Source organism: Portunus trituberculatus, chromosome 18 (genome assembly GCF_017591435.1).
Source record: "Portunus trituberculatus isolate SZX2019 chromosome 18, ASM1759143v1, whole genome shotgun sequence".
NCBI lineage: Eukaryota > Metazoa > Arthropoda > Malacostraca > Decapoda > Portunidae > Portunus > Portunus trituberculatus.
The window spans coordinates 2,233,784-2,257,106 of NC_059272.1; the positions used below are offsets into that span (position 1 = coordinate 2,233,784).

At 41.5% G+C, this 23,323-nt stretch overlaps 1 protein-coding gene across 3 annotated transcripts; it reads right to left on the reverse strand.

The window, feature by feature from the left end:
- Window positions 1-2,748: 2,748 nt before the first annotated feature.
- LOC123505407 (UV radiation resistance-associated protein-like) lies at window positions 2,749-23,323 on the reverse strand. 3 transcript variants are annotated; one of them, XM_045256641.1, is made up of 12 exons: window positions 23,200-23,323; window positions 20,266-20,410; window positions 19,100-19,230; window positions 18,013-18,186; window positions 17,297-17,430; window positions 16,512-16,797; window positions 14,877-14,994; window positions 14,036-14,153; window positions 12,331-12,503; window positions 11,200-11,426; window positions 10,891-11,064; window positions 2,749-5,352 (listed from the first exon to the last, which is right to left on the reverse strand). In XM_045256641.1, exons 3-12 carry the CDS (start codon window positions 19,144-19,146, stop codon window positions 4,263-4,265), a joined length of 2,541 nt encoding a protein of 846 aa, XP_045112576.1. In that variant the 5' UTR covers window positions 19,147-19,230; window positions 20,266-20,410; window positions 23,200-23,323; the 3' UTR covers window positions 2,749-4,262. The 3 variants fall into 3 exon arrangements, with proteins under 3 accessions (XP_045112576.1, XP_045112578.1, XP_045112577.1); XM_045256643.1 differs by lacking the exon at window positions 23,200-23,323 and adding an exon at window positions 22,820-23,071 and having other exon boundaries at window positions 18,013-18,183; XM_045256642.1 differs by lacking the exon at window positions 23,200-23,323 and adding an exon at window positions 22,820-23,066.

Here is a 23,323-nt window from a genome sequence, read left to right on the forward strand (position 1 = left end):
GTGCCTTCACGCTACAACCTGTCCTGCAGGCAGTGGTAGGGTGCAGGCACATGCGCATGCATGCACACATGCACGCACACATGCACACACGCTCACACACACACACACACACACACACACACACACACACACGGGTGTACTTTGAGTACCTTGATTTCCCCTGACTCCACCCTTGGTCACCTGTCTCATGGCTGCATGTGTGTAGCAGTGGTAGTAGCAGTGAAATATCTCACTTTCTGATAAATTCCTCAGTGGTTCTGAAATACACCAGTCTCCACACTACACAATGTGATGGCTTGTCATCACTGTAAGGGCAAAAAGATTCACTATCTGTATCATATATTATTCTTCTTTTATTTACAATACAAATCAAGTCATACATACATACATCATATATATATATATATATATATATATATATATATATATATATATATATATATATATATATATATATATATATATATATATATCATGTATAATATTTGCAATGAACAATTTAAGGAAATGACAAATGAAGATGATGTTCCATGATCACTAACACAGCATCAGCCGCCCACCACACCTCACTCACACCAAACTTGTAACTCCTCTGCAATCACCCAAAGCAAATATATAAACAGACCCTCAGTTATAGAAATTGATAACTGCTTACATGTCTATATGGTTGCAACAAACTCACACCCAGGAACAAATCATCACTTTCTTCTACCACCTTTACTTCTTTCCCTCCATGTCCCACCTACTGGCAAGATGACTAGAGGTGTGTTGCACACACATCCCAGGACGTCCTGTGTGTGGTGAGGGCAATGCATCATGCTGGCTGGATCCTGGCCGGTGGCTGTGGCTGGTGGCTGGCAGCCACCGGGGTGGACCAGGCAGCAGTGGGGGAATGTTGGTTCTCGGCAAGACACGCCGTGGATGGGATGAGTCCACAAGCCTCACCACCTTTGTTATAACTAATAAATACATCAAAGTATGCGACAAAATAACAATATCAACAGAATATACATCTTCTGTAATAGATAAACAAATAGAAAGGAATATGCAAACCCATTAAAAGAGTATATATGCATACAAGGTTGCCAGCTTTTGGGGATTGTGTTCACAGTGTTGAGTGCACACCTCACTGCCCTGCACCACCTCATACTGCTGCACACCAGACCCTTGTGAATGAAAACTGTTAAAGGCATCACTTGTACTGGTGACACACACCTGCCACAGACTGTGAGTGTCTGAGGTATTCTCACTGTTGTGAATAAAGAAACACACCGAGAGGAATGGTTCAGGCTTGAGACACAAACACTTGGTCTGTCACGGCTGGGAGAAGAGTGAGATGCTGAGGTACAGGTGCTCTTCACATTGCTCAGGACACCACTGCAAAACACTCACACACTTTTATAATGGTGTTTCATATCTCATGATAAAACATTATTTGTTCCAAAATTCACAAGAATGCTGGTTAAAAGTGTGCATTTAATTTCCTTAATATTTGAACTAAAGCAAAAGTTTATTGAAGTCACAACAATTTTATCACATCTGTCACTTCATCCTCGATTTTATTGTCAAGTGTCTTCTGAGAATGTTACTCTTTCACATGTGAAGCAGATATGTGATGCATCTATTCCTGACAATGACATTGTTCAAAAGTAATTCAATCCTTGGTTCACGCTGCACCCAATCAATACACACTACAATGATACAAAATAACAATCCAGAATGTATAAGATGCACTTCTCAGAAAATATAGTTAATCCCGTATCTCATGCACTCATTATGAAATAAAAACTTTTCCAAAAATGTAAAACAGGTGTGTTTTGTGAGCTAATAAATAAAGTACTTCTCTAGGATTGCAATAACACACACACACACACACACACACACACACACACACACACACACACACACACACACACTGGTTAGACTGTTGAATGTGTCAAAGAGAAAATCAACATACTAGCACTGCACACTTCCACTCAGCCAATGAGTAACACTACACATCAGCGTACAGTGATGCTGTACCAAGCACACTGAAGGAAAATATTGCTGCACTGTTCATTGAGTGCTCTTAGGATGAGAAAAAAAAAAACAGATACAGCCCTTTTGGAATTCACCTTTGTTTTGGCTCAGGACTGACTGACTGTTATGCTTTAAATGGTGTTGCATTTTATCCCCCAACTCAAAATCATGGGTGTAGAAAACACGACAGACTGACCAAATGCATTTAGTAACACAGACTTAAGCCTGATGTCTCTGACTAAAAAGTACAAAAACACACACATTACACACTGTGGAGTGTGTTATGGGCACACAATGTAGTTTGGTGCCTGTGGCCACACTGATGCGCCAACACTAGAATGTGGAATTTTCATGGGAATTTAAGGCTTAGAGGAGGTATTTTTGGGTAGGTTACCTCCTTTTTGAAAGCCCACCTGTCATTGAACTGCTACCCAGTGCAAGTCCTTTCTACACTCGAACCGTGGCCAGGATTCAAACCCATGCGCTTAAGGATCCCACAGACCCCAAAGCACGCATGGTCCCACTGTACCATGGCAGCAGCCACACACACACACACACACACACACACACACACACACACACACACACACACACACACACACTCTTACAGGTACCAAATGAGTGAGCAAGACTTCAATACAACACATCAAATATCTGTGGAATACATATTTAACAAATGTTAGTAATAATTCTCCCTGATAGCAGTCTTAAAGAACATACCAAATTACATGTGTGTGTGTGTGTGTGTGTGTGTGTGTGTGTGTGTGTGTGTGTGTGTGTGTGTGTGTGTGTGTGTGTGTGTGTGTGTGTGTGTGTGAATGAAGGAAAAGCAAACAGTCTTCCCCTACCATGAACACTTCCCCCCAAAATAGAGCAAAATGATATGCTACAAAAATAAACTCACTCACAGATCAAAGAATCACCTCAGCACTGCAGCTAATGGACAACTTCAGGATCTTTGCATCATCTCAGGTCTGGAGAGCAACAGCTGCCAAGGAATTGTACCGTCAAAAAGATACAAACTCTCTCTTTTCTTTCATACAGAGAGGTGGAGTGGCTACTTGCTGTTTCCAAGACTTTACCAGTTTAGCACTTGTCTCCTTTGATTTCTCTAAAGTCCACACAATACATAAAAAAAAAGAAATGCATAAAGTTGTTTTCCACTCTTCCCATAACAGCTCACATCAACCTGAGACTGTCACTTCTCATTTTTTTCTCTGGTCTCTTCTATGTCTTTAATTAAAAAAAACGTATGTAATATCTTTCAAACTTGCACTTTCTGAATGGTGTTATGGGGAGCAGCACCTCACAAGGTTGCCAGAGACTCACTCCTTCCCTCCACCACCAGACTGCTCTTCTTCAGTGATCCCAGTACCCCGCCTTGCAGCACGGTGAGACAACTTGCAACACTGTACAATGTGCCTCACTGCCGCGAGATATATCACAGTTATGGTTGCAGATTTCACAGCAGAGAGCCGGTTAGACATGCATGTACGTGTACCACTGCCCAGAGTAAAGATGTCATGTTTCATTAAATATTTCAAGGTAGTGGTGTCACATTACATAAAGCAGAACAAAATAGCAGAACCTCCACTAATTATTTCCCTGCTTTCTCTTAGTCTTTGTAAAGCTACTGATATAAGAGACAATAACTGATCCAAGTAAATTATTCTTTGTGAAGCCATTGATATAAAGGCATTAATCAATTCACATATTAATTTCTATTCAAGCTATAGACATGAATTCACTGGGCACTGTGACATCACTACTCAGGACAGCCATACACTGGAAGGAAAAAAGAAGGAAAATCTGCAGTATAGTCTTTCCTGACAGGTCATAACAAAGTGCCCTGCATCTCTAACACAAAACAAGAAGTGTGTATGTATGCACATAACTAAAGCGTCTCATCCTCTAAGTTTTAACAGATTTTCTCTCATGAATTCTCTACATAAACTGATCAGGATTGTAAACTATTGGAATCATACTAAGAGCCGGACTAGAGCCTTCCACACATTTCTCAGACACCCTCGCCGACGCCTGGTAGAAAGTGCAATGTAGAAAACTTCTGAATCTATGTACAGGGGCAGCTCACAATGTACATTCTCTGCTAATTTGTCATTAAAGCTTTTTTTAAAAGATGCCTACTTAGGGAATAGTTAACTGACCTTTACTAGCCAAATGTCACTAAATGATAAAATAGGAGAAAATAGGACATTTGAAAAATTTTCTATGCATTCTGTCTGCTAGTGGTACTCATCCTCCGTACTCTGTCGTGAGAAGGACATCTTGAAGCTACAGTTCTGGCTGGCGAGGGCGGCCGTCCGGAAGGCAACATCATTCAAAAACATGTCCTCAGTTATTCCAAATTCTGACAAAGAGAGCTCCTTGTCTTTTTCCTCTCTGGGCACCTCTGGGCTGTCCCTGGACCCACTTCCATCTGAAGGCTTCTCTGGGTTGGAGTTCTCCATTGAATCTGGGGTTCCCTCAGAGGTTTGCTCTGAGCCCAGGCGTTCCTTTGTCTCACTGGGGTCGGGACACTCATTGTCTTTGTTGTCCTTGGAGTTGATCTCCCGGGAAGGCACCATGAAGTTCTCGTGGCACTCCTCCCCCAGCTCCTCCAGCCTGTCCACGGCCACCCCCTCCAGGGCATCCGTGTAGTGCGATGGGTCGTCCTCGTGCCACGACCGAAGCAGCTCCGTGGTGGGCTCCTTGAACACTGGCAGGATCTCCTCCTCAGCGGGGGCGTCTGCCTTGGCCAGGAGGCTCGGCTCGGACCCACGGCTGTAGTTGAGGACCTTGGACACGTTGCTGAGCATGTTGAGGTCCTCACAGCTGGAGAGTTCCTTGATCCTGTAGTAAGGGTCCTGCTCAATGTGGTTGAGGCCATCCAGGGAGAGGCTAAGGCCATTGGTGTAGGCCAGCCGCTCCTCCAGACTCAGCTCCCGTTGCACCACCGGTCCAAGGCCCACCTCTACCTGGTCCACAAAGATGAACTTGCCGGTGGAAGAGGTGGGGCTGGTGATGGGTGCCGCCTCCCGCACGCACAGCCGTGATGCCTTCACAGGAGACACGTCACTGGAAGTGGTCTCGCTGCCAGACTTTGCTGGCTGCCAGGGGGAATGCGTATCTTCTTCCTCCTCCTCTGGCGGGGCATCGCGGCCACTTTCCTGGCTGGTAGAGCGAGCCTGTCCCAGGGGATTAAGGGGCAGCCTGGGGGAGTGCTGCTGCTGCAAGAGGCTTGGGGGTGTCCGCACCTCCAGGGTGACAGAGGTGGTGCCGGAGCTCACGGGTATCATGACGTCCGGCATGGAGGTGGACGGCTGGGTCCCCAGGCTGCTCGGCACACACAGGGAGGCACACAATGATGAGTAGTTCAGAGTGGCATGCAAGGGTAAGGTTTGGGAGCAGGGAGGTACCACCTTCATCCCTCCCTCAGTAACATGCAATACTACTGCTAATAATGATCCTTAATGGTATTTTTCAGACACTCAGCTCCCATTTTTCCTAAAATCATAAGATACAGTATTAGATGCTAGTAGTAGAAAGAAGTCTTGCTACAGGCAGATCTGAAGTATCTGGATTATAAGTTATGAGAGAAATAAAATAGATCAAATATGTTGAAAATGTGTGTGCATGTACCTCCACTGTTCAACAAAGCAATGGTGCAACAGCTGGTAATTTTAAGTTGCAAGCCTCAATGGAAAAAGTAAACTCATGGTTTGCTGACAGCCTCATGGTATTCCAACTTGTGACTGCATTACTGCTGGTCAAGGCAAGGGCTGCAACACATGACTTGTGTTCCCTTATGACAGTTAAGGAGGTCTGGTGAACAGTTGGTCTTATATAGTCACACAACACACTATGTCTGGTCCAGGTGCACTTACAACGAGGTGAGTTATTAAGTGGATTTAGTTTCAGCATAAAGAGTGTGTCTAGTAGGAGATTGAGAGGTCATCAAGAGTCACTACATTTAGTTTAGGAATGCCCTGTGTAGTATCATCAGCCTCCCAACCTCCAAAAAGCAGACCAAACATTCAATGTGATGTGTTTGCATGCATGTCAGACCTTCTATCCTGCCACACCTACACAAGGCTGTCAGCAAACACTGGAGTGCAGATGCTGGAGCAAGCCTACCACACCACAGTACCACCAAGCCATCACACATTACCAACATACTTATCATCAATATTCTGAGTTACCTTGTTGCTTTTGCTATTTTGTGTGAAACTGGAATAAAGGTTCTATAATATTTGTCACTAGAATGACTTCATGGTAAGAATTAAAGGGAAATTTTCAAACAACAAAAATTTCATTGTTTCAATAATTAGGATTAATTAATTGTATGAAAAAGATTGAAATTTTTCCTAACTCCCTGAAAGGATGCTTGGAGCCTCTCATACACACCATTACTTGTAAACTCCATGAAACATAAGATAAGAGAAGCTATTTTCATGCACACACACACACACACACACACACGAGAGACACGTTGAGGGCGGACGCACTGGCGCAGTTCCGACGATCAGCTGATCTTCACTACAAACCGGTTGTTTAGTATTTACAGTGGCCTGGGCAGGTAGTGTGGACTCATTTTTTTTTCTTCTTGAAATCAGTTATTAAGGAATGATGAGTGAAAAAGAGATTCCATCCAAATGCAGACATGAGAATAGAGAAGGGGCTGATGATGACTATGTTGGTGAGGGAGAGCGTGTATTCGAAGGGTTCGATACGACGACTACTTCACTACTTAAGAGAGTGTTCAATATTGAATGTAAACTAGATAAACTGATAAAGGAGAAGATGGAAATGAAAGAGAATGAAGAACAGGAAAAGGAGTTTATAAGACTGAGAGAAAAGATAAGAAAAGTGGAAGAAAATGAAGCTAGGCTAAGAGCGGAAAACGAAGAACTAAAAAAGGAAGTAGCTAACTACAAAAAGCAGATGGAAGAAGGACTCGGTAAAGCCGAGAAAGAAAAGGAGAAGCTGAAAGATCTAGTAAACAAGGAAGAGGAAAGAGTACAGAACGTGATTAAAAAAGAAGTACAAGCATGGAGAGTCCAAGATAAGAAAGATAAGGCCGATTTTCAGGAGGTGATTCAAGAACAACTTAAAGAAAAAGAAGAAAATATGACAAACAAAATGATAGGAGTCCTCAAGACAAAAGAAAATCTAGTTAGAGAAATTGCAGAAAAAAGAAGAGTGTAGTCGTATTTGGAATAAAAGAAAAAATATAAAATATAGACCAAAAAGAGAAAAAAGAAATGAAATCAGTCAAAGACCTACTGAAGAATCTAAATGACGAAGATAGGCAGAACTTGGAAGAGGAAGTAGAAGAAATAAACAGAATGGGACCATATCAAGAAGGAAAAACGAGACCAATTAAAATATTACTAAAATCACAAGCAGCAACAGAAGAAATATTATATAGAACAACAAAACTTAGAGAAACAGAAGGCTGCAAGGATATCTATATAAAGAAAAATAGAAATGAGGAAGAAAGGAAGAGATACAATGAACTGGCAGCAGCAGTAAGGAAAAAGAATAATGAAAGGTCAGAAGAGGAAAAAAAGGCATTTTTTTGGAGAATTCTAGGAGACAGGATAAGGAAATGGTATATAAACGAGAAGGAAGAGAAAAAAGTGGAACAAGTTTAACTAAAAATGATAAAGGCAAAAGACTAAAAATGATGTATACGAACATAGACGGGGTTTTATCAAGTAAATTAGAATTAAGAGATTACATAAAGAAAGAAAATCCAGATATTGTATGCCTGGCTGAAACAAAACTAAATGAGGAAATCAAAATAGTCTTGGATAATAGGTATAATGTATGGAGAAGAGACAGAGTGGGTAAAGGAGGAGGAGGAGTCATGATAATGTTAAGGAAGGAGATAGTGATAAACCAAGTGGAATGTGGGAAGGAAAAGCAGAAGTATTGTATGTTAAGATGCATATTAATAAAAAGAGTTAACAATCATTGTAACATATGTGCCACCAAAACAAATTCATGGACCAATCAAGAATATAAAGACATGATAGATGACACAATAAGGAGTCTAATGAGAATCGTTAAAGAAAGGAGAAAAGTGATATTAGTAGGAGATTTCAACTGTAAAGAAGTGGACTGGGAAAATTATGAAAGTGGTATGGGGAAGAAGCCTGGGAGAAAGATTCTTGAACCTAATGATAGACAATATGATGGACCAGAGAGTAAAGGAATGCACAAGATTCAGAGGAAACGACAAGCGGCGAGATTGGACCTAGTTTTACAAGGGTATACAAATGAATGATGATATAAGATATAAGTGCCCATTGGGAAAGAGTGACCATGTAATATTAGAAATAGATATAGAAGAGGAAAGGAAGATAGAGACGATTCATACAAAGGAGACCGATTAAATTACAGAAAGGCTGATATTGAGAATCTCAAGAACTATTTTAAAACGTAAACTGGGAGGAGATGGAAAACTCAGAGACAATGCAAGAGAATATAACTTATTTTTGGAAATATACAAAACAGGAGTCAGGAATATGTCCCAAAATATAGACCTAAAGAAGAAGGAAAGAAAGATTGGTTTAATGCAAGGTGTGCTAGGGCAAAGGAGAAAAGAGATGGAGCATGGAAAAGGTGGAGGAGAAATAGAAATCCAACAAATAAGGAAAACTTCAAGGCAGCGAGAAATGAATATGTTAAGGTGAGGAAGGAAGAGGAAAAGAACTTGAAAAGGACATTGTCGAAAAATGTAAGGAGCAACCAAAATTGTTCTATAGATTCATAAATGGAAAAATTAGGCAAAAGAAACAATAGAAAGGTTAAAAGGAGAGAACGGGATGGTGGAAGACCCAAAAGTATGGCAGAACTATTAAATAATAAATTCCAGGAGGTCTTTACTAAGGAATCCAAATTTGAAAGGCCACAGGGTAATAGAGACAATCTATATGAAAGAGATTAAAGTAACCAAGCTTGAAATAAAAGAGTTAATGAAGGAACTGGATGAAGAGAAGGCAATGGGACCAGATGAAGTCTCAGGCAGAATACTGAAAGAATGTAGGGAAGAACTAGCAAGTCCTATATACAACATCATAAAATGCTCAATAGAAAATGGAACAGTACCAGTAGAATGGAAAAGAGCTGAGGTGGTTCCCATATATAAGAGTGGAAGGAAGGAAGAACCTTTAAATTACAGACCGGTATCACTAACTAGTGTAATATGCAAGATGTGTGAAAGAATAATAAAGAAACAATGGATCGAGTTCCTTGAAGACAACAAATTAATATCAAATAGCCAATTTGGTTTTAGAAAAGACGGTCTTGTGTAACTAATTTATTGAGTTTCTATTCTAGAATAGTTGATAGAGTACAAGAGAGAGGGATGGGTTGACTGTATTTATTTGGATTTAAAAAGGCGTTTGACAAAGTGCCACATGCAAGATTACTATGGAAGTTAGAGGAGAAGGGTGGCTTAAAAGGAAGCACATTGAGATGGATAGAAAATTATTTGAGGGGGAGAGAAATAAGGACGGTAGTTAAAGATATGAAGTCCAAGTGGAGAGCAGTAGAAAGCGGAGTGCCACAGGGTCAGTATTGGCACCAATACTTTTCCTCATTTATATTAACGACATGCCAGAAGGAGTGAACAGCTACATAAATCTGTTTGCAGATGATACGAAACTGTGCAGAGTTATAAAGCAAAAGAGGATTGTGAAATACTGCAAGAAGACCTAAATAAGATCTGGGAATGGAGTAAAAAGTGGGAAATGGAATTCAATGTGAACAAAAGCCATGTCATGGAAATGGGAAAGAGTGAAAGACGACCTGTGGGAATCTATAAGATGGGAGATGGAGTAGAACTGGAGAAAGTAAAAAGGAAAAGGACTTAGGAGTGACGATGGAAGAAAACAATCAACCAGTAAGCCATATTGATAGAATTTTTAGAGAAACATATAATTTGCTAAGGAATATTGGAGTAGCATTTCACTACATGGACAAAGAAATGATGAAGAAATTGATAAGTACTATAATAAGACCCAGATTGGAATATGCAGGAGTAGTGTGGACCCCTCATAAAAGAAACACATAAGAAATTGGAGACTACAAAAATGGCTACAAGAATGGTTCCAGAATTTGAAGGGATGACATATGAGGAGAGACTAAAGGCTATGGATCTACCAACCCTGGAACAAAGAAGGAGAGAGGAGACCTGATACAAGTTTTAAATTGATCAACGGAATGGACCAAGTGGATAATGAGAAACTGATCCTGAGAGAAGAATATGACATTGAAGCACAAGATCACATAGTAAAAAGCTGAGAAAAGGAAGATGTCTGAGAGATGTTAAAAAATATAGTTTCCCACAAAGATGTATTGAGACGTGGAACAGTTTAAATGAAGAAGTAGTGTCTGCAACGAGTGTGCATACTTTTAAAGATTGGATAAGTGTAGATATGGAGACAGGGCCACACGAGCATAAAGCCCAGGTAAATACAACTAGGTAAATACACACACACACACGCCCGGTAGCTCAGTGGTTAGAGTGCTGGCTTCACAAGCCAGAAGACCGGGGTTCGATTCCCCGGCCGGGTGGAGATATTTGGGTGTGTCTCCTTTCACGTGTAGCCCCTGTTCACCTAGCAGTGAGTAGGTACGGGATGTAAATCGAGGAGTTGTGACCTTGTTGTCCCAGTGTGTGGTGTGTGCCTGGTCTCAGGCCTATCCGAAGATCGGAAACAATGAGCTCTGAGCTCGTTCCGTAGGGTAACGTCTGGCTGTCTCGTCAGAGACTGCAGCAGATCAAACAGTGAAACACACACACACACACACACACAACAGAGTATAAGAGCAGCCAATGAGCACCCAATACCCAACACCAACCTGGGTTGGCTCAGTCTTGCCAGCAGGAAATGCAGGTTGGCCAGAGTTGGTCTGAGATCTGGAGTGGGGATGCCGCAGTACCACCTCATCTGGGCTATGTTCTTGTTCAGCAAAAACACCCCATAATTGAAATGCAGTTTCTCTCGCTCCTTTCCACCAGTGTACAGTGGAAAACTGGGCATGGAAAGGAAATGTTAGCATTGTACTTGTATTGGAAAGGAGCCATTACCACTAGTGTTCTGCATTTGTGTGTGTCTGTATTACCATCACATTTTTCACAGGAATTCCTACTCCCTTGCACAAACTCACTCCCGTGCAGTGTCGGCCAGCAGGAGGGAGGTGGTGTCCTTGATGGTGGCGGTGGAGCCGTAGGGGCGGAGAGGATAGCGCAGGGGCAGGTTGAGCAGCTGGGAGAGGAGCACCACGACATGCACCACGTACCCCAGCGCCACACTCAGGGTGCGCTCGCTGGTGCCCTCGTAGTTCTCGGCATCAGGGAGGTGCACGCCACAGATCCGGTACTTCCCGTCACTGTCCTGGGTGGTGTAGTGACAGTGGCAGGGTGAGTGAGTGGTGGTGATGAGGCAGACCTTAGTGTTATTTCTACCTATTCTTGTTTTCCTTATATTTGTGGGTGACATGAGTGAGTGAGTAGGTGTAGTAGATAAGGATGGGTGTGTGAGTCAGTAGATGGGTGAGTGGCTTATTGGGTAAATGGATGAACGAGTGTGTGAGATGATGATTGGAAGAGTAACACCCATATTCTAAAACACTTTTGCACTACTCTCCCTCTATTTCAAAAGGCTCTAAATGAAGCACTACAGGTTTTTACAAATTGAGTGACAAATTATAAGTGCTTCTACATTATTTAAAGGAAAAAACAACCTTGAGATCCTGAGTAATCATCTTTGTGGCCTCTGAAAATAATTGTGGCACGTCAGCAAAGCATTTTTTAATACATGCTTTAGTGTATGAGTGAGCAGGTGATAAAGTGAATGAATGAGTGAGTTGGTAGGTGAGTGAGTGAGTGAGTGGGTAGGTGAGTGATGAAGGTCTTACTTGATGCTTGTGTTGGGATTTCTGCTCTGTTGTTCTTTTATTTGTTTATGCTTTTCATTTGTGTGAATATGTGTTTGTGTGTGTTTTATGCATCTCATCATAACTACACATGGAATACTTTTATTGAATTCTTAAAAATTACACAATTTAAAGAGGGGAAAAAATAGCAGAAAAATTATAGGAAAGGAGAAGTTAATGATAATAATGATGAAGATGATGATGATGAATAGGAGGAAGAGTAAGAGGAGTATGAGTAAGACTGTGATATTAAATATAGTAAAAGAAAACAGGAGCCTGAAAAACAAGAGTTGAGAAAAAGAAAGATAAATAAAATAAAACGAGACAAGAATAAAGGCAAGAGGAAATGATGGGTGCCAGTACCTGCTTGATGGGGTACACGACGGGCAGCTGGGCAATGAGCAGCTTGCGCCAAGTGCTGAGGCAGTCCGACACCTTCTTGAGGGAGTCATGCTTGATGCCTTCCTGCTCTGAGAGCGTCCGCACTGTGCCCAGCTGGCGGTGCAGGGCCTGATACCCCTCCAGCAGCTCCAGGCCTGGTGACAAACACACACACATCAAGGCACTGGTGTCTGCCTCCTGCATCTCAACATTACATAGCCCTGGGATTACATCATGAAGGGATTGGTGCTGACTTTGTACACCTCAGCATCACTTACACAGTCCTGGTGATACATCAGAATATTGGTGCAAGCCTCCAGCACTTTATCATAATAGTACATTTAGTTTTGGGACAACAATTTATACTTTGAAATTCTTTGTTCTCTCACAAAAAGAAAACTGATCCTAGTGACACCTAACCGAGTACTGGTACCTACTTTCTACTCATTATTTACTCAGTCCAGATGAAAACCATCTAAGAACTGGTGTCTGCCTCCTACACCTTGGCACCACATACTTTGCCTTGAGATTGTGCTCCATGTATGAAAATGCCTTGTTGTCTCTAATGACTGTTTCTTCAAGAGACAGAGGTAATCAGTCAGGTTTTCACAAGTGTTTTTCTCAATGGTGGTACTGAATTTTACCTTAGTTGTGCTGTGTTTAGTATTCATCCTTAATCTTACATCCCCTCATCTACTGAGACTCTTATCTATCAATCATTAAGTTTTGCAAGCAGACTGTTGGCAGATCAGAATACTTTGAAAGACTGAAGGATAGCACAAAAACACACTACAAGCAAAACATTTCTCAGCCTCCATTCATAACTGTGGCTGTGTTAGTACAGTAAAACCTCAGCTCACGACCATAATTCGTTCCTAAATCCTGTTCGTCACCCGATTTGTTCGTCCCCTGAATCAATTTTTCCCATAAGAATGTATTGAAATACCATTAATCCGTTTCAGACCAAAAAAAAATCATACTTTTGTCCAAAAAAACCCATTCAAAATAGACCTTTAATATATGCATGACATGAACGAAATAATTATAAAAAGACTAAATTGTTTTACTTACCTAGATGCTATCAAAATGATAATAAAATTAATAAAAAGAAAAGGTTATTTACTTGAGAGACTAGATGTTGATGGCATGATGGAATGGAGGAGAGGAGGATGGGGAGGAAGACAGACAAGATCCGAGAAGACAGTCATGAGAGGACTTTGGATGTGCGCAGCGTGCCAGAGCTACACAACAGGTGTGTAGCGTCACATGTCAGTGCTGCTATGCCCAGGAAAAACAGGAGAAAATCGTGGTGGCACCGAGATTATGTTATGCAATATTTTTCATATGTTCCTGTTCTATTTTCTTTTGTGCTTTTGTTTTGTTTTGTTGTTGTGTGATAGCCGGGTTGGCTATCACACAAACGGCTTGTCGGCGGCGAGCCGTTTAACCGCGTTCATCCCCCGAAATATTGTTTGTTCCCTGGGTCGATATATTGACAAATTTTTTGGTCATCTCCCGAATTGTTTGTCCTTAAAGACGTTCGTCAAGCGAGGTTTTACTTTCCCATACATTGAACACCACACAATTCAAGCCACTTAGCCTGCAGCAGACCTTACCAAACCTGTCATCACCACAACACTCTCCCACACACTGCCAATCTGGACTGTTCACTGCCTCCTCTCCGTACCTTTCTCCTGGTTCTGGTTGTCGAGGTTGTCCGCCGAGAGTTTAAGGCCACGCAGCTTGTCTATCTCCTCCTCCAGCTGGTCCCTGAGTAAGGCCACCCTCATGCGACAGTCCTCCACCTGCACCAATGGGTAAATCAAAGGTATGGCATACATTTCATTACATTTCCCTCACTCCTGTGATCAGTAAAGTTTTTGTTGATACTAGTTCAACCACAACCATCATAATCCTCTTCTGTTTCATTTTTAACATCAAACAAGAATGTGAAGAACTAAACTTGAGAAGAAAAGGTGGTTTATCCCTCAACAAAATAAGGCACCAACGAAAAAAAAAAAAAAAAAAAAAAAAAAAAAATTACCTAACACAATCTATAAGCAAAACAAAAGAAGGAAAGAAAATAAGAAGGAAAACAAAAGAGACAATGACCTTCTTATCAAGCACAGTCTATCAGCATAGGAAGAAAATAAAAATGAAAAACAAATAAAACCAGATTGTTTCCCCCATCCTACCCCCATATAAAAAAAAGACAGTGATGGAAGGAAAGACAAAAATAAGACTGACAAAGAAGAAGAGAAAAATCAAAACCAAGAAAAAAATGTAGTAGTTAGCACTGGAAGTCTAAATAAATAAAGAAATAAATAAATCCATAAAATAAATAAATAAAAAGAATCAACAAAAGGACCAAAATACAAACCAAACCATTTATAATATTAAAATAAAAAAAAAAAAAAAAAAAAAAAATCACCATTGAAAAAATAGAATAAAATAAAACAAAATAAAATAATAAAATAAATAGATACATAAATAAACAGATAAAAGTCAAGCACACAAAAGAGCCGCACCTTAGAGCCCATGATGTGACTCTGGGCTGCCCTGGTGACGTGCCGCATCTCCAACAGCTCCTGCGTCTCCTGGCACTTCACCTCCTGCTGCCGCTGCGCCCGCTTGGTGCTGTGCAGTCTGGGGGGGAGCAAGAGCAAGTGGTGATGGTGAGGGGGTGTCATTGTGGTGGTGAAGAGAGACAGAGTAGCAGGAAGCAAAGGGTGATGAAAAAGATAAAGGTAATGATGATACTACCACTACTACTACTACCACTACTATTACTTCTACTACTACTACTACTACTACTACTTTATCTATGGTGTGGTGGTCATTTGTGGTGGTGAAGACAGACAATATGACACAGAAAAAAGAGTGATGGGGACAGTAGAGGTAATGATGATATTATTACTACAACTTTATCTATGGTGGGGCAGTCATTTGTGGTGGTGAAGAGAAGGCATGTAGCACAGAGAAACGGGTGATGAGGATGGTAAAGGTAATGATGATATTATCACAACTTAATCTATGGTGAGAGCACTGTGTTGTTGTGGTGAAGAGAGGCAATGTACCAGGAAACAAAGGGTGATGAGGACAGTAAAGGTAATGATGATACTATTACCACAAGTTTATCTAAGATCAAGGATTGTGTTATAGTGAAGGAAAGCCATGAGCCACACAGCAAGGAGGACTGGATGGCTAGGAGGATAAAGATGAAGAAAACACTACCACCATTACTGCTGTTAATACTGGTACTAATCTATCTCAGTTGTGGAGTGGGTGGAACTATGCTGTGTTAAAGTGGTAGTAAAGAGAAGCCACAAATCACACAGCAGGGAGTAGTAGATGGCTAGGAAGATACAAGATGATGATGACACCAGTACTAATCTACCTCAGTTGTTGGGTGGGCAGAACTATGCTGTTAAAGTGTTAGTAAAGGAAAGTCACAAGTCACACAGACAGCAGGGAGTAGTAGATGTCTAGGAAGAAACAAGACGATGATGATACTAGCACTAATCTAGCTCAGTTGTGGGGTGGGCAGATCTATGCTGTTAAAGTGGTAGTAAACAGAACCCACAAGCCACACAGCAGGATACAAAATACTAATAACACTACTATGACTATTATTAAGTATCTATCTACAAGTCAGGCCAACAATCTACACAAGGGGCAGCCCAGATGAAGCACCATACTGTACACTCACACACATCATTCACTTCCTTAGCCCTGTCAGCCACTAGTAGAAAGGGAGAGTCTGGTGGACAAACTTACTATAGCCACTACTACTACAATTGATAATTAGTTCATGAATACTGCTGCACTAGTGACACTGAAAATAAGTTAAAAAGATGAACACAAAAATGTTCCAACAACAATCCAGTAATCAGTAACAAAACAATGCCAACAAGAAAAAGAGATCAGAAAAGAGTTTATGAGAACACTCTGGACTGAAGGAAGAAAAACAGTCATAAAGAAACTAAAGCAGTGAAAATAAATGTGAAAAATAAAAACAACAGGAAATACAACACATAAGTTCAGGAAAACAAAATGAATGGGAGCCAAAGCCAAGTTACATCCCACGAACATTACTGAACTGGAGCAACAGAGGGAGAGGTGCAGACGAGTCACGCCTCACTCAACACAACCACTGTGCACACCTTGACAGGGCGCTGACAGTGTAGCTTGGCTTGGTCTCTGAGAGCGGCAGGGCAAAGCCGAAGCGCAGGAGGGGCGGCAGCGGCTGCTTCCTGTGGTCCTGGTAGCAGCCGGGTGCCGTGTAGAAGATGTGGCGCAACTTGAAGACCAGCGTGTTGGGCCGGAACTTCTCGTGGTCATAGGGCAGCACCTTGCCCACCGGGATGAGCCCGCTGAAGTGGATTCCCCAGGACGTTACCAGCTGGGCCTCCTCCCCCTCCGGCCGGAACCATAGTCGCACCAGCACTCCTGAAAAAGATGAAAGTGCTGCAGTAGGTGCTTAAGAAAGATGACACAATACAACTGCTTTACTGGCTATCTTGTTCAACAGTTTAAAAGTTTACTGAATCACATTTTGAAATACTTCCTTGCCACACTGACTACATTCAAGAGGCTCTAGTTAAAGTTACACTGGTTGCTAGAAACATTAACACAGTTCTGGTGACAGATTAACAAGACCTTTACATTATTGACAGGAGAAGCACTATCAAAAACCTAACCAATGATCTCTGTGGCCTCTGAAAACAGCTGCAATGAGAGAATAGTGTTTCAGAATACAAGTCACTGAAAGAAAAGCACTTGTATAATGATACAAGAAGACAGAGGGGTAAGATACGGAGAAAAGAAATAACAGAAACATGGCAGTGTAAAATAGCCAGGAGGTGCAGTCTGCTGTTGGCTATTATGATCTGAAAGCATGAGGGGAAAAGAAGGGGAAGTGAGGGGAGTGTGTTCCTGCCTGTAGCACCTCTCAGTGACTGGCGGTTGATGGGTCTGATGTTCTCCACCTCGATGTCCACCCAGTTGGGATTTGCCGTGCTCTGTAGCTCACTGGAATACACCTCCTCCTTGCTGGCTGGGGCGTGCAGGGAGAAGTAGTACCTGTGGGCAAGGTGTGAAGCATCAGTGCACTTCTCATTCAGCAGGACTTGTGGCTCACTGGTGGATGCAAGCCAAGCAGGGAAGGTGGTGGTGGTGGTGGTGGTGGTGGTGGTGGTGGTGGTGGTGGAAGGTGGTGGTGGTAGTGGTGGTGGTGGTGGTGGTGGTGGTGGTGGTGGTGATGAGGTGGTGGAGGATCAGACTGCTGCAGTGACACTTACCAATCAAACCAGGTGTAATGTTTTGAATAGTGGTGTGTCAGTATTGTAATTTCTTTTGTTTGGGTAATTCATATGGCAACTTAAAAAATCAAATCAATAATAAGCATCATTAGAATAAAATAAGATACGACTAAACAAAATGTAATAAAACAAGCACATTTACCATAATCTTAAGTGTTGTTGTGCACACTATTTCAAATTTCACCTTATATACTTCTCCTTAAGTCTAGAATATGTGTTATTTGATATTGGCATATTTCTAAAAGTTAGCAGACAAACTAACTTAACAACTTAAAATGAATCACCTTAACAAAATGAGAACAAACCAGCAAACCAGCACACAATACAGGCAGTCAGCACTCACCCCATGGTGGCCTTGGGTCTGGGCCTCTTGCACGGCAGGGGGCAGGAGGGCACTGGGATGGGGTGGTGTCCGTGGCCGCTGAGGTTCCTGCCCACCACCTGGCGGAGGTGACGCAGCCGCAGCCCCGCCTGGCAGGACCACAGCTCCACCACCCGCTGCTGCAGCCCTGCCCTGCTGCACCGCCACACACTACGTTAGTAAAGCTTCTACAGTAAACTCTGGAATTCCCTACCTGGTTCTGTACTTCGAGATATTTATAATTTTCTTTTGGCCAATTCTCTCAGACCTGCTCGAGACACTGGCATCCAAGTGGGCTTTTTTTTTTTTTGTTTAATAGTTTTTGTTACCCTTGGCCAGATTTCCCCTCTAACATATATAAAAATTAATAGGTAAATAAAAATAATAAAGACTCTGTAGCCATATTCAAGGTCCTCTCACTATACTAAAGGTTCTGTGATACCTGTCCTTGCCTCTGTGTTATTACAATATTTGTGTCCGTGTGAATCATCCAATGTATCTCAAAAAGAATCCTGCATTGCCTGAAAACTTTCCTCTTATTCCATTTTTTTTGTATTCTTTAATTCTATTGCCTTGAAAGCCCCTCATCCCTTTTTTGATGACTCCTTCTTTACTGTTAACTTTCCAACTTCATGAATAATAAATAAAATGTTCAAGTGAGTAAACAATAAGTAACATTCTTCTTACTGCAGGTGTTTATATTTCTGAATTGTACTCTTAACACAGTTCCCTTCCTTGTAACTGACACACACACAACACTTCCCAAACAAGACGTCAAAATGTTAAACATAGACATTTTGATTCTTTTATGGAGACAACAATTCAAGTGGGCCATTTTTCTTTCTAATATTAATTTTTTTGCCCTTGGTAGTTCTCCCTTACATGGAAAAAAAAAAAAAAAAAAAAACTGAAAGGCTACTGACAAACATACAAAACTCAACTCAAGGAAGCTTTCGTCAGCTATGAACCATCAACCACACATTAATATAACACTGATACCTTCCTTACTGTGCACTATACATATGAACAAAGTACCACATCAATAGTACACTGGTGGTGGCTTCCTTACCTTCCATAGTCCGTTTCATCTTCTCGTAGGGCGGCTAAGGGCTCCATGCTTGCCACCTCCTTAACACACCGCCATGCTAATCACACTGACACTGGGCACACACACACACACACACACACACATCACGCCACCTGGCAGAGAGAGAGAGAGAGAGAGAGAGAGAGAGAGAGAGAGAGAGAGAGAGAGAGAGAGAGAGAGAGAGAGAGAGAGAATCAAACATCAGTAAGCAATATCTGAAGAAATAATAACACACTTCTCTAATCTATGCTTTGTAATCATTATCCTTGTGTCCTCTTGATCTGAAATAATCACAATGTCTTACAAGGTCCAATATAGAACTCCTGGAGGTGTCATGGACCCTGGAATTAAATACAGAACCTCTTTATCTTTCCTTTTAACCTTCTTCAGTACCATGACGTGTTTTCATATTCATTCTGCTTACTATTTGATTTTATACGGCTTCAGAAACTTATTTTGGGATTAAAATAGTGAAGACTCTGGCCAGTACTCTTCTAACCTCCCACAGACCCTTCCTAATGTCAAAAAAATTGTCTAATCATCCTCAAAACTCAAGGTAAAAATGCGTTCTGGTACTGAAGGGATTAAATGCACATGTTAAATTTTCCTTGAAGGCTTTTGTTTATTTTTTTCTCTTCTCTGACAGCAAATATATCTATCAACTACAGGATAAGTTAAAAAAATATCACTGTTTATTCCTTGTAAGTGTTAATGGTGGGACAATTTCTTATGCTTCTGACTCACTGAAGCATCGCAAGGGTCAACAGGACGGGATACATTTGAGGCATCCTGCATCAAGCATGTTACAGAAAGATCATTTATTTATTCATTTATTTACTTTTCGTCAGAAGATATCATAGAATGGCACGTTTAATAACAAATGAACCTCCTTCACTCACTCAGCTGAAACTATATATTTTTTCAGTGCACACTTACTGCAGGAGAGCCCAGTCAATAACAGACAAACCTGGGACATTCACTCACTCTGGAAATCACATCAATATAATTTTTTTTCACTATAAACTTAATTAACAGACGTATTTGCCTCATTCGCTCAGCTGAAATAAAATCACCATTAGTCTTTTTTCTGCTCACACTTCATGAAGGTCAGCTCATTGAACACCAGACAACCTGCTTCCCTCACTCACCACACACTTCACAGCAGCACAGGCTGGCCTCACACCTCACGGAGGAGCAGCGCGCCACACATGGTGCTGCCTCATGCCTCACTCATGCTGGCTGCCGGTCCCTGCCTTACCCGCCCTCACCTCTCTGCTGCACTGCAAGGATCACCTGTAACGAGGCAGGAAATACACCTCAATGCACAAAATATATAAACTCTGGTCACTTTAAACCATTATCTACATGAGAACTAAAAAGTTGATCTGTTTTAATTACCCTTTCACATACACTGCTCTCTCTCTCTCTCTCTCTCTCAGACAATGTGACAATAAAGTTATCTTATCTTATCTTGAATAAAAGTTTGACAAAATCAACTTTTAAAACTATGTAACAGTACAATAAAAGATGATCCACATCCTGCAGTGGTGGTGGTGGTGGGCCTGACAGCCAAGACATGCATACATGCATGGAGGTGTTCTCTCCTTGGAGACAGCCACACACCATGACAGTGTTGCACAAGACAAAGTGCAACAGCAGAATGTAAATGTCAATGTGAACTAAGAAGATGGTATTTAACACAAAAAGACTGAACAAATAAATAAACTAAAAAAAAAAAAAAAAAAAAAAAAAAAAAATAATATATATATATATATATATATATATATATATATATATATATATATATATATATATATATATATATATATATATATATATATATATATATATATATATATATATATATATATATATATATATATATATATATATATATATATATATATATATATATATATATATATAAGGTCAACTTTTATTAAGTGAGCAAGAAGTGAAGGGTGAGGATGTAGGGTGGTGCAGTGGTGAGCCATGAATGAAGTGTGGTGCTGTGGAGGGAAGGCTTTGCAGCACTTCTAAGGGTTGGAGTGGACAGGTGGTGGGGTGCCTGGCAATGACTGGTGCATGGAGGTGATGCAACACTGGGGGACCTGGGAGGTGCTGCCACTACAACATCTCATGCCTTGAAAAAAGGTGGATTGACCTGCAGTGTTGACCCATGAGAGGGAGAGGCTGGTAGTCACACTGCTGGCAACACACTGAGGCTGCACACCACAACCACACCAATCACCACCAGGACATAACACCAGTTCAGTCACCTTTGCATATTCTACCACCACACTTTTAGGGCTTTTAAACTGATCAATAAAAGCATCCGGCCGAGGTAGTGAGGCATGGCAGGCAGGCAAACTTATTCAAATTACACAGACTATGACAAAATTTTCTTTCCATGAACGCTGACCAATAAAGGGAAGCAAAGGACAAGATATGTGTGCATGTTACCTTTGAATTAATGGGTGGTAAAAGCATGCAGCCAAGGGAGTGAGGCATGGGCAATAAACATAATAATTTCAGAACTGTAGATTAAGATAAGACACTTCTTATCCTTGAACTCTGACCATCGAAAGCAAGCAAAGGACAGGAAGTGTGAGCATATAATTTCTGTCTAGTCACTTCCTTTGCATTTCCTTGCGTACCACAACATAACTGCTCTTCTCTAATCCTTTCTTAATGGTGGTCATCCCATCTTTTCACTATGCAAAGTATTAACAACATGCAAATGTGGCAGCATCTTTGTTGTGGATGAAATGTGAGGCTTTTGTGCCACTAATAATGTGTCACAGCCTCACTGACAAAGCTAGGACATCACACAGCACTCTCCTCAAACCAGACAAGGATGGGAGAGGAAGGCAATGACAAAATCACCTCTAAGCATCCATTAATAAGGCTGTAAAGATTATATTACATTGGTTAGGGAAAGAACATGAGTGGGGCAGGTGAAATGAATGTGAGGGAATAGCAGCCTACAGTGTAATGGGAGAACAAAACTGGTAAGACACAGGGATGAAGGGACAAGGGTTAAATTAGTGAGAAGAGAGAGAGAGAGAGAGAGAGAGAGAGAGAGAGAGAGAGAGAGAGAGAGAGAGAGAGAGAGAGAGAGAGAGTGGGATAAATAAATGTCTTGAAACTTCCCTCTTAGATGTAGTGTTGTAAAGTCACTCATTCTTACAACACCAGAAGTTCTGTACCAGTTTACAAGTGTGCATGGTACAGGGAAAGCACAGACCCTTCACTGACCCATATCACACTGCCCTCTCACCATCCACTACTACAAATACTACACTAGAAATCTCAGCCACCACAAAGCAGCAATGTCATGTGGCACTGTCTAGAAGGGACATTACTTGCCAAACCAACACTAGAACCTTAACTTTCTGCCAAGCTACTTCCTTTTCACTCTCTTTTTTTTTCTCATGTCAGGACACAAGCCAGGGAAACAGAAGTCATACTAAAAAAAAAAAAAAAGCTTGTGGTTGATTGGAAAAAGACGCAGAAAAACAAAAAAACAGGATATAAGTTTTACCCCAAAAAGGAGATATGTATGACAAATTAATCGTTGACATGGAAGTGAAAGAGATTAAAAGCAGCAACGGTTGGTCTGACTTTATTCACTTCACACTCCACCTCTGGGAATGATAAAAAAAATATATTATCACAGCAACTAGTGTGACTCATTCTTACCAGTGGTACTCTCAGACACATACATACACGTACACCAACTCCACCTTGTCATATATCTGTCCACACCAGACACCACCACCACTACACACACCGCACTCCCTCCGCTCACACACCCTCCAGACACACACGCAAGCACTAACGCCAACTCAACCGTGTCATGAACCTGTCTTCCATCCACACACCACGCCGACACGCCCCCTCACACACACACGCCGCCACACAGACAAATAAGCACATAAACACATGAATGGACTTATCAGCTGAGAGACAGATACTCGGGGGGCCGTAATCAGAAAACGCCCCCTTCCTGCCACTATTTTGTCATTATTTCCCTTCAGAGTGAGTTGTGTAAAGGAAGGAGCACTTATTTAGGGTCTCACAGGGTAGTGGGTGGTGCAGTTTGGCCTCCACAGCCGGGAATTGTCGCCTCCTCCTCCCTCTCGGCTCTTTCTATTAGTCCTGTTTGTTGATGTTGTTTCTTTGGCCCTCGTGACGTCACTTTCA

What these genes read in the sequence shown, in the direction of transcription:
- LOC123505407 (XM_045256641.1), bottom strand. Translation starts at nt 19,146, where the DNA reads ATGGAGCCCTTAGCCGCCCTACGAGAAGATGAAACGGACTATGGAAG. An exon ending in CAACCAGAACCAGGAGAAAG is followed by an intron (nt 12,504 to 14,035) that starts GTACGGAGAGGA and finishes GTTTGTCACCAG; the next exon opens with GCCTGGAGCTGCTGGAGGGG. An exon ending in GCAAGACTGAGCCAACCCAG is followed by an intron (nt 5,353 to 10,890) that starts GTTGGTGTTGGG and finishes TGTGCCGAGCAG; the next exon opens with CCTGGGGACCCAGCCGTCCA.